The sequence below is a fragment of the Peromyscus maniculatus genome, chromosome 13 (genome assembly GCF_049852395.1).
Source record: "Peromyscus maniculatus bairdii isolate BWxNUB_F1_BW_parent chromosome 13, HU_Pman_BW_mat_3.1, whole genome shotgun sequence".
NCBI lineage: Eukaryota > Metazoa > Chordata > Mammalia > Rodentia > Cricetidae > Peromyscus > Peromyscus maniculatus.
Window position 1 is genome coordinate 11119916 of NC_134864.1, and position 14784 is coordinate 11134699.

Here is a 14784-nt window from a genome sequence, read left to right on the forward strand (position 1 = left end):
AGTCCTCGTCTCCCCGGGGCACCGTGAATGGAGCCGCAAATCCAGGTAGTCACCATCCAGCCAACAAAACCATATGCCCGGCCATTTGGGTGTCCAAGGAATGCTCCAGCCGCATCCCGTGGCCCTCTTTAGGATCCACAGCGTCCGATATCAAATAGTTTCGAGACGGAAGCCCAAGCCGGGTAAGTCACCACGGCACAGACACTGGGTCGGCCGCGAAGGGGTCACAACGGACCTTCCCGAGCCTCTCTTCCCCACTGGATCTTTCAGAACACAGGGAGGAAACGAGCGGCACGCCAAGTTCCCGGCGGACACCGGAAGGAGCAACGCATGCTGGGAAGCAGGCGGCTCCCGTGATCCGCGAAGTATGCTGGGCACGGGGCTGCATGCTGGGCTCGGTAGTGGGCCAAGCGACCTAAACCAAAAAGCTTCCTGTGGTCCCCTAGACGTCGAGCTCACGCGACTGCAGCCGCGCCGTCCTGAGAATAACGCACACAGATTTATCAGGGTAGCGCCGGCGGGGAAGAAAACGGAGGCGACGAACTCTCGCGAGAGCAGAATCTGACCGTCCCGCCCCTCCCCTCCGGGACTCGGAGCTGAAGCGCGTGCGCGATTAGGCGGCTGTGTCACATGATCTGGGAACGGCGCCTGGTTGGCCGCTGGCGGGTTACCGGGACAACGGAGCTTGCGGCGCCGGGGCGGGTCAGCCCCAGGAGGTCTCGCGGGCTAAGCTGACCGGGTTTGCAGCAGCGACGGTCACGCACTCGCTCCCGGGCGGCGACCGAGTCCACAAGCAGCAGATGGGAGCCCAGGGCGCCGAAGATGCAGGCGGTCCGGGCCGAGACGGCGGCGCGGGAGCTCTTCCGGGACGCCGCATTCCCCGCCTCGGACTCCTCGCTCTTTTTCAACTTGTCCACGCCCCTGGCCCAGTTTCGGGAGGACATCACTTGGAGACGGCCCCAGGTGCAGCCGGGTCTCTCGCCTAGGCGGGTGTTGCGGATGAGTTTCCCACAGACGTGGGCTCTGGGGTTAGCGGGACCCGCCGCCCACTCCGGTAGTTCCTCACGCCCATTCAGAAAGGTACTAGCTAACCCTGAGGGTTGAGATGAGGTAGCTCCTCCAGGTCAGGAGGTTGGAAGCAACTAGACGGTTTGTCTTTTAGATGTTGTTTTGAAATATTTGTACTAAAATATGCTACGACCCAAAGTGTTCTACTCTGAAGATTAGAAGCAGTAATTCCAGGTCCCACCACTTAAGTTCGGTCAGGTGTAATTCAGCATACTTTGACAAATCTTTCTTCTTCAATGTGCATTTCTTTATTTTATTTTATTTATTTTTGTTTTTGTTTTTCGAGACAGGGTTTCTCCGTGTAGTTTTGGTGCCTGTCCTGGATCTCGCTCTGTAGACCAGGCTGGCTCTGCCAACCGAGTGCTGGAATTAAAGGCGTGCATCTGCCTGCCGCCCGGCTTATTTTTTCTTAATGTGCATTGGTGTTTTGCCTGCTTTCATGTCTGTGTGAGGGTGTCAGATCCCCTGGAACTGCAGTTATAGCAGTTGTGAGCTGCCATGTGGGTGCTGGGAATTGAACTCGGGTTCTCTAGGAAGAGCAGCCAGTGCTCTTAACCTCTGACCCACCTCTTCAGCCCCTACATATTTTTCTTGGCTTTGTACGTTGCTTACATTTATTTTAGTAGCTCTTGGCGTTGGGATATGAACACCAAGAGATGGCACAGAATAGAGGGATCTTTGTGGTTAACCAGTGCATATTGGGAAAACGTAAGGGGCTGCTGCTGTTGGCTTCTCAGGACTCCCTTAAATGGTACAGGCAGATGGGACTACGTATTGTAAAATAGGAAAATTCTGGTCACCAACCAGCAGTTTCGGGATCGACTGGTCAGTTTATTGCAGATGTATTCAATTGAACAATTGAACTTGCAGGAGCAAATCTATTTGATTGATCCAGAAGCTGAAGGTGGAGTCGCATAAGAACTGGTAGACCACCTGGTCATTATAACAGGCACAGCCCCACTCTCTTGCCTCTCTCCAGCCTCCATCAGTCTTGGTCATTTGCTGTGTTCGCTCAGATCTTCTCACAGCAGTGTTACCCTCTCATGGCCACAAAGAGCTGTGGTAGATGTTGTTTTGGACTTCTTGCAGTTGAAATAGATGCCCGGGCCTAGTGCTTTTGTTGGTGGTTTTTTTGATGTGGCTTATCTGTTAACCAAGACTGCCCAGGGAACAGCCTGCCCCACATGGATCTAGTGCTGCTGTATCCATGACAACTGGATGGATGTCTGCCCCTGTGCAGCCTGCGCTACTTGGCTCAGTGGTGTTGATAAGAAGCCTGAATTTTCTTGGGCAACACTGAGAGTTTTGAGGGTTTTTGTTGTTCTTTTTTACTTTAAAAAAAAAAAAAGAGTGTTACATGGTGGCTCACAACCCTTTGTAAGTCCCGTCCCAGGGAATCCAACAGTCCCTAATGGCCTCTGAAGGCAGTGCATGCACATGGGTCCACAGACACAGATTCAAGCGAAACACTCCTACACATAAAATAAAAATTAGTAAATGGATCTCAGGTGCCATGAGAGACCTGTAAAGGGTTTTCAGTTAAGGGACACAGGGATAATATCTTTTTGTATTTTATATTTATCCATGTGAGTTGTAGCCTCTTTATAATTGTACCAGCAGTAGTAAACAGGACAGAAAAAGAACAGTGGGGAAGAAACTCACTCCTGGGAGGGAGATGATTGTCAGGGCTGGAAAGCAGGCTGCCCTTCAGTAGTGCTGGAAGTTGATCGTGTGTGGGCTAGCCTGACAGCTGGATGGAGGGGCTTTGCAGTAGACAGCTCTGAGAATACTTTGGAAGGATTGCCTGTTTAAGTGAAAGCCAAAGTAGGAATCAGAAGTGAGTGCTTGGGCCATTGAAACGGCTCAGCAGATAGTCATTTACTGCCAGGCCTAAGGGCCTAAGTTTGATCCCTGGGACCCACATGATGGCAGGAGAACACACTCCAATAAGTTGGCCTCTGACCTCCATACTCAGGCTGTGTCACAAGGAAACAGGCATAATTTATATAGATAGATTAAAAAAAAAAAAAAAAAAAAAAGAATGCTTCTTGATTCCTGGCCAGAGTGATAGATGGTCCTCGGTCCTTGGCAGCTCCTGGTTTGCCTCCCTTGTTCAGATGGAGTTGTCAGGTGGATGGGGCAGAAGTTCAGGATAAGTGGGATAGATGGTTTTCAGTCCAGCTTAGACCAGCCACTCAGGACCTGGAGGGAAGGGTTAGGGGAAGGGTCTCCAGACTTAGCCGTAAGCCTTAATGCAGAAGTGTGCAAGTGAGCACCCTAACAGGTAGTCAGCAACAGGCGAGATGCAGCAGGGAGGGAGAGTACCAGAGGAGCAGCGGCGACCATGGAAGCTGATGGGAGCTTCCTTGTCCTTGAGGGTTAGAGGACAGTCAGCAGTTCTGAACGTTACTCAATGACAAGGCATGCCCAGTGTAGTTCATATCGCGAAGGTGAAATTGAGGCATTTGCGAGGAGGGGCATGCTTGACTGAGGAGCAGACTTTGATGAGAGTGAAGGGGAGGGACAGTAGGCTCGGCAGCTTCTCTGAGAAGCTGTCATTGAAGGGAGCCTAGGAAGGGGGTACAGTGCTGCCAGATACTAAAAATGGGAGAGCGCTGACCTGGTAGCATGCTGGTGTGGTCTGCCCCAGGAGTGGGATGTCTGAACATGTAGAAAGGAGAGGGTATAACAGGACGAGTCCCGCTCCAGGGTAGCAGAAGGTGCCTGCCCAGTAGCTTCTCTGCAGCGGGAGGACAGGTTGGTGGCTCAGCTGTGCAGGAAAGGGGATGAGAATGTTTTGAGAAGAGAGATAAAGGGGAAGGCGTGAGGTTGTCTGAGGATGTGGGAAGTTGAACCTTGTAGAGGCGCAGTAGACTCTGAAGCGGTGCAAGGACCCATTTGATATATTTGTCACCATGAATTTATAAAGTAGAGCTGATTGCTAAACTTAGCTGTTTCAAAAAGGGTCATCCAGAATTGAGGGCTTGCCAGTGAGGAAAGTGTGTAGCGATGCTCCATGGGAGAACTGTAGCCAAGGAGATGCGGAAGGGTAGGGGTGACGGGGGAGTAGCTTCCTCTTCCGTTTTGTGCCCATGCTCAGATAACGAGACAATGTCTGCCTTGGATTCATGGGTTCTTAGCTTAAAGAGTAACCACAGGCGTGAGATAACTCTGCACAACTTGATTTCAGGAAATTTGTGCCACACCTCAGCTGTTTCCAGATAACCCATGGGAAGGACAGGTGAAGCAAGGGCTGCTGGGGGATTGCTGGTTCCTGTGTGCCTGCGCTGCCCTGCAGAAGAGTCAGCACCTCCTGGACCAGGTACAAGCCGCCTTGGGCTCCTCCACTCAGTTCCTTCTGCCTGCACAGTACAGGAAGTTACTCCCGAAGCAGGGCCTGCTGCCGCACATCTGTGGCTGCGTGGCATGGGTGCTGGGAACAGGTCAGGGCACCAAGACAGGGACCCAAGTGTGTCCTGTCCACCAGACCAGAGCCACCTACACATTTAGGACACAAAAACAGGCCAAGCTGGCAAGTAGAACAGGGTCAGCAGAGGCATCTTGTCTCTCTGGTTTGGAATTTGTTTCTTTACTGGATTGATTTCTTTCTTTTTTCATATGTAGGTTTTAAATACCAATAGGGAAAATGTCGTTGGAACTGTCTTCTGATACAGAGAGACTCCATAGAAAGGCCTTGTGGGTTTCCTTCCTCACAGTGCTGCTTGGTTTAGGTTGGCTTTTAGCTCAGGGTTTTCAGTTAAGGCAACAGCATTGAGGGGCGACCCATGTATGGCCTCTCTGTGTCCTGGGCCTGGGCTAAGCTCATCGCTGTTGTTACCTCTCCCTACAGCCTTGTTGACATGTAACGTTTCTGTAAAAGAGGATGCTGATGCCATCATCGCTCCTCACTTGCTGAGAGTTGAAGCCAGCACCACACTAAGTCTCCTGGGTGCAGAGCCCGCTTTTGCCTGCTGACAGAAGCGAGCAGTCGGCCTGGTTAGGCCAGTGACTGGCCAGTTTGGGGCACTTGGCTTTGAGAAGCAGGAAGGGCTGCTAGGCCTGTGTTACAGCCAGGTCTGTTGAGAATTGGGTTACAGAAGTGGGGTGTGGTGGTGCATGCCTTTCATCTCAGCACCCAGGAGGCAGACAGGTAGATCTTTTGAGTTTGAAGCTAACCTGGTCTGCAGAGCAAGTTTCAGGACAGCCAGGGCTACACAGAGAAACCCTGTCTCGAAAAACCAAAAAAAAAGAATTGAGTTACTCCTGCCTGCCAAAGCTTTGGATTCAGGTCACATGCTTATTTGGGGCAGTAAATGTGGTTGGCTGTAAGCTTTGGGGACATGAGTTATTTATGTGAAAATCTGGATTCTGTGTTCACTGGTTGAGTTTGTTGTGACTTGGCCATATAGATCTGGCATCCAACAGAGTAGAGCCCTTTACTCTTGGCAGGTGCTCAGAGAGGGCTTCTGTGAGGCCACACTGTTGGGACACTGAGGAGCACAGTGTGATGGTGGTCCCTCAGGTGGTCCCTCAGGTGTCTGCAGGGCTTCTGTGAGGCCACACTGTTGGGATGCTGAGGAGCAGAGGTGATGGTGGTCCCTCAGGTGACCCCTCAGGTGTCTGCAGGGCTTCTGTGAGGCCACACTGTTGGGACACTGAGGAGCAGAGGTGATGGTGGTCCCTCAGGTGGTCCCTCAGGTGTCTGCAGGGCTTCTGTGAGGCCACACTGTTGGGACACTCAGGAGCAGAGGTGATGGTGGTCCCTCAGGTGACCCCTCAGGTGTCTGCAGGGCTTCTGTGAGGCCACACTGTTGGGACACTGAGGAGCACAGTGTGATGGTGGTCCCTCAGGTGGTCCCTCAGGTGTCTGCAGGGCTTCTGTGAGGCCACACTGTTGGGACGCTGAGGAGCACACTAATGCTGATGTCATGCTGTCTGTCTGGCCTCTCCTTGTGCATGTTAGGTCTTCCCTCCAGGACAGCCAAGCTGGTCTGACCAGAAGTACCAAGGTTTCTTCACCTGTCGAATTTGGCAGTTTGGACACTGGGAGGAGGTGACCATAGATGACCGTCTGCCTTGCCTTGCTGGGAGACTCTGCTTCTCCCGGTGCCAGAGAGAGGATGTGTTCTGGCTTCCCTTACTGGAAAAGGCCTATGCTAAGTACGTATGGTATAGAGGTGGCTTCAGACCCAGACTGCCCCCAGGGGCCATATTTGCCCTGGGCAGCAGAGCCCTGTACAGTCCTCAGGGTCTGACAGCCAGTCCTGTGGGTCCTGGTGTGGACACTGTGCTTTTAGGACTGTGGTTTGCCCTCCTGCCTCCCTTTCCCTCCCCCTATTTCCTAGCACTCTCCTGAGAGGTCCTCCTCATTCCTCAGTCTCAGCACGAAGATGCCTCCGTGTATGTTTCTGAACATTCAGTCAAGACAAGTGGTTTGTTGCCGTTTTGCAGGGGAGCGAGGAGCAGCACTTGCGTACCACAGTCCTGCTCGCCCTGCAGTCCTAGGGAACAGTTGCCGCTCCCATGTGGTGCTGGGCATCATGCTGAAGGAGGCTGGCTAATGGGCAGGTGTCCGAGCACAGGGACGCAGAAGGCTAGCAGAATATCAGTACTTGGGACAGTGGGGTTGAGCTTCGGAGATGGAGCCTCTGCCCCTTTGTCTTGTCCTTTGCTGCCCGCACTAGAGGAGAATGGGTCTGGGCCCGGGAACAGCAGGGCTGTAGCAGATTTTGACATTGACAGGCGAGTGAAGATGTGATGCGAAGCAGAGGAGCAGTGCAGGTGCAGTGGAAGGGTGGCTTAGAAGGTGCTTTGGGGTGTGATGGATTGTGGGCCTAGGAGAGGCAGGAAGCCGCAGTCGCAAGGCTTACACCTCCTGTGCTTGTGGTTCCCCAGGGTCCATGGATCCTATGAGAACCTGTGGGCAGGGCAGGTGGCAGATGCCCTGGTGGATCTCACTGGAAGCCTGGCAGAAAGGTGGAGCCTGAAAGACATAGTGGGAGCCAGTGGCCAGCAGGACAGACCCAGTGGCGGGGAGCAAAGGACTTGTCGGCAGCTACTCCGCCTGAAGGACCAGTGTGTGATCAGCTGCTCTGTGCTCAGCCCCAGAGCAGGTACAGTCTGTTGCTACAGCCCCTCTACCGTTAGCTTGTTACAGAAAAGGAAGTCTGTCCCTGAGGGGGCTGTCTTGGGTTTGTGTGGTTCTGTTATCCCTCCTCCAGACAGAGGCGATCTGTTCTAGACCGCTCCTTTCACCTAGAGCAAGGCAGAACCTGCATCGTGTCCCCTGTTGTTCCAGACAGCTTAGAAGCAGTAGAGAAAGTGTCTAAGCTGACCACGCTGTCGTCCCTGCCCAGCTGGTGGCCAGCCAGAGTCCAAAGCCATTTTCTATCTCACTGACACAGGAAGGTTCATGAAGGAAAGTTTGTACAAAACTAAGAAGAAAGAAAAGCTCACCCAAACAAAACTCTCTAAGCCACTTACAACTTTTTAGTGGGCTTTTTGAGTTTTCCCCAGTGTCTACAGCCTTTTCTGTTTTTGTTGTATACCGTTTTCTATGTTATTACATAAACTTGGGAGTGCCTTCCTCCAGTGCTGGACCTGCTGTGGTTTTCTTGATCCTTCCAGGAATGTTGGATAGTTCAGATCTTTTTCCTTTTTTCATTGTTGTTGCTGTTCTGTTTCGGGGTTTTCAGGCTTTCTTGAACTCGGGGTAGTCCTACCTCTGGCCCGTGAGTGTTGAGACCACTGGCAGTGTTACATGCCTGACTAGAACTTTCTAATAACAACACTGCAGTGAACACCTTTATAGTTTTCCATTCACATTTTAGAGTATTTTCTGTAATATAACTTTGGTTCAAAGATCGGAGCGTCAGGCGCTAGGGAGGCAGCTCAGTCAGTAAGGTCCTTGCTGCACAGCCTGAGGACCTGCGTTGGATGCTCAGCACCCAGGTAAAAGGCTAGGCATGGTGACGTAGACTTGTAATTCCAGCTCTGAGGAGGTGGAGACAGGGGGATGCCTGGAGCTTGCTGGCCCGCCAGCCTAGTTGAGCGCCAGGTCCCAGTGAGAGACCCTGTCTCAAAAATAAGGTGTGTTGCTCCTGAGGAATAACACCAGGACTGTCTTTTGGCCTGACACACGTATGTACATGCACACACACCCCCACATACACACATGTGAACACACACATAAATAATAAAATATGACTATCAAAATAACCCAAGACTTGTTGGTAATCACACCAGCCAGTCCAGCACTGAGAGTTGGCAGAGCTCTGGTCTGGGATCCCCTCAGGCAGATCCTAGGGTTGAGGGCAAGAGGAGAGTGTGTGTTCACTGCTGCTCATGCTGGCTCCACTAAACCCCCCTCCTTAGCCATCAGCTTCTTAGAACTCTTATGCTGGGTAGCCCCAGAGTGTAGGAGGGCTGGCTCTTGATACCCTAGTTTGGAGAACCCTCTTCCTGGCAGAGAGCTGCAGGGGCTACTGAAGCCCCAAGGGCTGGGGTGGAGGGGGACCCCGAGAACGGCAGCTGCCGGCAGAGCCTTTGGGAATAGAACTGTGCTCACACGGGCGCTCCTGCCCTCTTTCTGGCTTCCACCCTCCCTGAAATAGCACTTCTGCTCTTTCCTGTACGGGCCCTTTGTCCTGTGGTCTCTGGCAGGTAGAATTCCTCTTGACCTCCAGTCCTCAACCTTGACTGTGGTTCAGATGTTCCTCCTCCATCTGGCTTTGCCTAGGGGAGGACTCTTTTAGCTATTGGTGGTTTGGGGTATGTCAGTGACAGTGATAGTGGTTTCATACCTGACAGTTGGCCCTGCACTGACACACATGGTGTAAACTGAGGCCCCGAGGAAGGGATATTATGTGCAGCACCAGTCCTTGGTGGCAGTGAGCCAGGGCCCAGCTGTGGGCCTTTCCTGGCACAGAATGCCGGTGAACACTGCAAGTAGCTGGCCTAGGTTTGGGAACAGAGCTCCTTAACTCGGTTAAGAGACCCAGGCATCTTCTACAGGCAGGAAAGCAGGGACACGTCCTGTCCAGTGTGGGGACTGGTGAGGCTGGTCCTGCACATGACAGCTGTCCCCACAGGTGCCAGGGAGCTCGGGGAGTTCCATGCCTTCATCGTCTCAGATCTTCGGGAGCTGTGGAGTCGGACTGGCCGGGGCATCCTCCTGCTGCGCATTCACAACCCTTGGGGCCGACGTTGTTGGCAGGGCCTCTGGAGAGAGGGGTAAGTACCAGGAGGGGCTGCATGTGGGAGGAAGGGTTGGTACCCTGAGGGCATGCCACGATGCCATCTGGCCTGGCCTGTGCTCGTGTCCAGCTGCCAGGATAGTGCTTGCTATTCTGTGGCAGGGCTCACTCAGCACCTGTTTGCACACCTTCTTGCTTCGTCTAGGTCTTAGAAGACCTGGGGTCATACAAGTTGTTTCGTGTTTTTTTTTTTAATGGGGCTTTATCTTGGGTACCCATAGGGTAGTAAATGCCTGGCCAGGCTTTAGGATGAGTAGGGGTTTGATGGTGGCCTGCAGGTAAAGTCCTCAGCTCAGTTTTAAGACCTGACAAAGCCAGGATCCCCTCGAGGCCTGGGGGCTCTGAGGCTCTTGGACCCCAACTACTCTCTGCACCCAGCCTGGGTCTGGCGCTGCCACTGAGTAGAGCAGTGCTCTACTCAACATGACAGCTCCTCCAGAGACCAGAGCGTCCCGGCTCTGGTGTGATGGCCTTCAGAAGGCAAGTTCTTAGGCATGGGGACCCCTGGGAAGGAGGGGTTCTGATGGGCAGCCAGACCACAGTAGGCCCCTTCTGTAGGTCGCTTAGCAAGGGAGTGTGCTGTGCAGCTGGCCATCCAGGGTCTGGCAGCAACTTGGGGCTCTCCGCCCCCCGTTTGCCTCCTGACAATCCACTGTGAACTTGTACTGAAATGAGATTGCCTGCAGGGGTGAAGGGTGGAACCAGGTAGAGCCAGCTGAGGAGTCTGAGCTGCTGGCACAACTCCAGGAAGGCGAGTTCTGGGTGGAGGAAGAGGAGTTCCTCAGGGAATTTGACGAGGTCACCATTGGCTACCCAGTCACAGAGGCTGGCCACCTACAGAGTCTCTACACAGGTAGGACCACCAGCCGGAGTGGATTCTCCTCTGTGAAGTCAGGAGCTTTCACAGGTGCTGGCACCCCAGTGACTGGGTACAGCTCTTCTTTCTGCCTGATTGACTGACTGAGGACCTGGGGAAGGGGAATGGGTGGGATTCTGAGATTCTTGGAGGGTGGGCTGACTGCTGCTCGTGGGGAAGGCAGAGCCATCAAGATCCTCTCCAAGCTGACTCATGTGCTCTCCCACTAGAGAAGGTGCTGTGTCACACACGGGCACTGCCTGGCGCCTGGGTCATAGGGCAGTCGGCTGGAGGCTGCCGGAACAACAGCTGCTTTCCCTGCAACCCCAAGTTCTGGTTACGGCTCTTGGAACCCAGTGAGGTGTGTGTGGCTGTCCTTCAGAGACCCCGGAGGTGCTTAGTGGGCCAGACCCGAGCACTGGTGGGTGCCAGTCCTGCACCGGCGAATCTCCCAGGCAAGGACTACCAGGCTGTGGGCCTGCACATCTGGAAGGTAACTCCATCTGCTGGCCCCATGGTGGAAAGGTAGGCAGATGTATTGGAGGCCTGGGTCCCAGGAGCACTCATCCTTTGGCCGTTGATTCCTTTTCCCATGTCCTCTGGCCACAGGCACCTGCTATACCAGCAGATGCAGCCCATCCCAGCCCAGAGGTGAAGGCTGGCCTGACCCTACAATTCCCATCTCCCCCAAGGGAAGTGTCCCCTTATCCTAGGGCTGCTGCTTGCCTTGTGTTCTCCACCTAGTTGCCTTCCTCTGGCTCCTCCCTTACAGCCTGTAAGTGTATAGGGTTATTTTATTGTCAGGCTCAGACATCTGGTCAGTTTTATGAACTCGTATCTATTTCCTAGAACAGGTCACTGAGGAGCCCTACTTGCTTACTCAGTGGCTACATTTTAATCTTATGTATCTTGATATAGAGGGTGACAGCTCACACCACCGTTCATTCTTCCTTTGTGAGTGTGGCCTGCCTCATGGTCCTTTGTAATAAAGTTGCTGGAAAGTGCCTTCTCCAGCACTCCCCAGGCTGCACTGGTCATGGGCTTTTGTACATAGTTCTAGATTTGTCTGTTCTGCACCTTTGAGGGAAGCCCTGAGTCTTTGGCCCCTCCACCTGGCTGAAAAGGATGGATGCTGTGGCTGTCTCCTGGGAGCTTTGCCTAAGCCGTTGAAGAGCAGGGAGGCAGAGGTCCAGTGTGTTGGTGTGACTCTCCTCAGAGCCTCTGCATCCGTTCCTGCAGGTAGAGAAGCGGAAGGTCAGCCTGCCCAGAGTCCTGTCCTCACCACCTGTGGCTGGCACTGCATGCCATGCGTATGACCGCGAGGTCCACTTGCGCTGTGAGCTCTCCCCGGGCTACTACCTGGCCGTCCCTAGCACCTTCTTGAAGGATGTGCCAGGGCAGTTCTTACTCCGGGCCTTCTCCACAGGGAAGATCTCCCTCAGGTGAGGAGCCAGTGCTAGCTGACTTCCTTCACCTGGGCTGAGGCCAGGGGAGGAGCAGGGGTGCGCTCTGTGAGGGGCGGACTCGGGCAGGTTCCTCTGGACCAGGCTGCCAGTGCCTTCTGTACTTGTCCTCCTGACAGCGCCGTCAGGCCAGCCACCAAGGGTACAAAGTCACCTGGAGCAGCCCTGCCCGCAGGCGAGTGGGAGACCGTGCAGCTGCGGGGCTGCTGGAAGGCTGGCCAGACAGCCGGGGGCAGCAGGAACTTTGCCTCTTACCCCTGCAACCCCTGTCTCCCCTTCTCCGTTCCTGAGGGTGCTGGTCCCCGCTACATCCGCGTCACCCTGCACCAGCACTGCCGCCTCGGTGACGGCCAGCTCCACCCCATTGGTTTCCATATCTTTCAGGTGAGCTGGGTTCTGTCATTTGGGCCCGTTGGTCCGGCTGGCTGGCCGGCCTCAAAGACTCACTTGCACTCTTCGCCAGGTCTATTCTCCGGGGTCATCTGGGGCAGCCCACGGCTCCGAACACCAGTGTCTCGGGCATTGTATCCAGTGCATGCCTCCTATCTCTGACCCTGGGCTCTGGGGCTTCTTCAGGAGTTCTGGGCAGAGCCCAGCCTCACCTTGAGTGGATGTGGTCCAAGGCAGTTACTATAGCGAGGCCTCACTCACTCATACCACAGACAGTGGTCACACAGCCATGGCAGTACCAGGTCCCATAGCCTGTCCTTTCCTGTGTCACTCAGTGCTCCAGGTGGGACTGGCAAGAGCTGTCCTATGGCAGTAGATCAGGACAGAAGTCTGGGCTTCTGCCAGAAAGGCTCAGAGTCCAGAAGAACAGCCAGGGAGAGAGACCTGTACTTGGCTACTGCCTGTAGTAGGATAGCCTGGTGGTCAGGTGCTACAGCCAGTCACCAAGCCCAGAAGATTACAGATAGGTTCCAGCATGGTTGAGGTGGCTCAGGACTTCTGGACACATGCTCCAGGAACTTGAAGCTGTCAGCCCAGGGTAGCCATAGGTAATGGAGGAGAGGCCACACCAAGGGGCCTCAGCGTGGGGACTCTGATGGCCCAGGAGCTCTGCTTACAAAACCAGTGTCTCTACCAGCTGTTGAGGCTAGGGAAGGCTCTGAGCCTCAACCTCCCCAGGGTTGCTTCTTCATTCACTGTTCTACCTCTTAGCCAACAACAGGCCGGGAAACACACTGGGCAAAATTTTAGTTGGAGAAATGGGAGAGGAGAAAAAAACTGTGCTCGAGGTCAAGGGTCATAGGCTACAGATTCCATGATGACATAATGATGCTTCCCATCTCATCAGGCTTTGTTTATTTTGGGGCCTCACATTGGCTGAGTGTGTGTTGGGCTGCATCAGGATTCATTGTGGTGGGTGGAAACATGTATACCTGGAATGCAGCTGATGTGGGGAGGAGAGAACAGGAATTTCTCATTAGGAAGATTTCTGTTGAGGGGTGTCAATACATCGCAAAAAGCTGGACTCTTGGGGTCTTGAGTCATGCCACCTGGAGCTCTGACAGGGCCTTTGGCAAGATTGGCATGGCTCCAAGGCTTTGTCCTTGGCAAAGGGGTTTGATAGCTCAAGGACTGAGAGCATCAGATACCCCAGCTGACCCTGGTACCTTAGCTGGTGCTGTTCAGAGGGAGAGCAAACCATGCCATCCTGAGTAGGCCTCCCCATGCTGATTGCACTGTTGCCCAGGTTCCGGCAGATGGTGAGGACCAGAATGCATGTTCCCTGCTGCTCCAGGAACCACTGCTAAGCTGCGTACCACATCGCTATGCTCAGGAAGTGAGCCGCCTCTGCCTCCTGTCAGTGGGGACCTACAGGGTTGTGCCCTCCACCTACCTGCCAGATACAGAGGGCACTTTCACGGTGACCATAGCAACCAGAATAGACAGGTAGGGCTCCAGGCCTTGGAGGCCAGGAGGGGTCAGGGTCGTCAGCGCCGTAACACTGTCTTCCATCTGAGTCTCCTGCTTGGCCCACATGCCCAAGCTCCTGCCTTTCTGGCAGAGCCAAGAGGTGGGCCTGTGGGCTTTGGGACTCCTTGCTCTGGGCTAAGCCTGGGAGTAGGGCCTGGGTCTGGTGGGAGGTGTGTAAGGAGGTTTAGGGGATGACCTATCATTCTTTCCACAGGCAGTCCATTCACAGCCAGGAGATGCTGGGCCAGCTACTCCAAGAGGTTTGTATGTGGTGCCCTTGCCTAGCTTGGCTCACCTACCTACATCTCCTTGGTGGTCTCAGGTCTTAATCCCATCCCCCTCCTGCCAAGATCCTTGCTGCAAGTGGCCTCTGTCTGAGATATAAAGTGCTATGACCCCTCATAAAAGAGTCACCAGACAGAGCCTGGACGGGGTGGGGGGAGGGCGGGTTTGGGAGCTGGGGCTGAGTCTCGTTCTCAGGTGTTTGGAAGGGCAGTGGGGAGCAGAGGGCAGGCCCAAAGCCCCCCTTCTCTCCCTGCAGGTCTCCTTCATGGCCGTGATGAAAGCCTGACTGAGCAGCTGTGGGCTTTCGTGGCCAGGGGCAGCCCCCACTTCCTGCGCTCAGCATCTGGGCACATCTCCAGCCGGGCGCTACCCTGGGCTTCTCCGCAGCTCTGAGGGCTGCCTGTGGATCCTCAGCTGAAAGTAGGGTGCTTTGTCCTGGACATCTTGGGGTCCAGTGGGTGCTGCAGGGTGGGGCTAGACTCCCAAATGACATCTTCATTCCTCAGTGAAGACCAGGAGACCTGGAGGCCAGGCCTGTTGTGGAAGGCTGTGCAGCATCCTCATACCCTTCTTGACTTCGGAAGCCTTACACCAGGCAGGCAGATTGCGACAAGTGTTGAAAACTATTTATTACTTGAAATATTTTTAGGATATGACTTTGTAAATAAATCTGAGTAATTTATGAATTGGTCTTGTTCCACAATGCCCAAGGCCAGATTAGCATCTTGGTAGTCAACCGCACATTTGGGAGGGTGCTGATGGGGTGGGCAGCCTGGGCGAGGAGGTAAGGAATGGAAAACGAGATTTTGGCATAGTTCAGCATCTTACTTTGGCCTTCCTGAGCTGCAATCCCCACCTGGAGTATGATATTCAGTCCCAGTGATGTGCCAAGTGAGCACGAAACCAACCAATCCCTGAGCACAAAATCTAGCCAATC

General features: G+C 54.0%; 1 protein-coding gene across 1 annotated transcript; it reads left to right on the forward strand.

The window, feature by feature from the left end:
• The first annotated feature begins 313 nt into the window (after positions 1-313).
• Positions 314-14529, forward strand: Capn10 (calpain 10). Its single transcript, XM_006989605.3, has 12 exons — positions 314-963; positions 4259-4390; positions 6032-6228; positions 6964-7181; positions 9159-9300; positions 10010-10176; positions 10410-10672; positions 11419-11621; positions 11762-12026; positions 13339-13538; positions 13777-13822; positions 14104-14529. Exons 1-12 carry the CDS (start codon positions 823-825, stop codon positions 14131-14133), a joined length of 2004 nt encoding a protein of 667 aa, XP_006989667.1. The 5' UTR covers positions 314-822; the 3' UTR covers positions 14134-14529.
• The last annotated feature ends 255 nt before the right edge of the window (positions 14530-14784 follow it).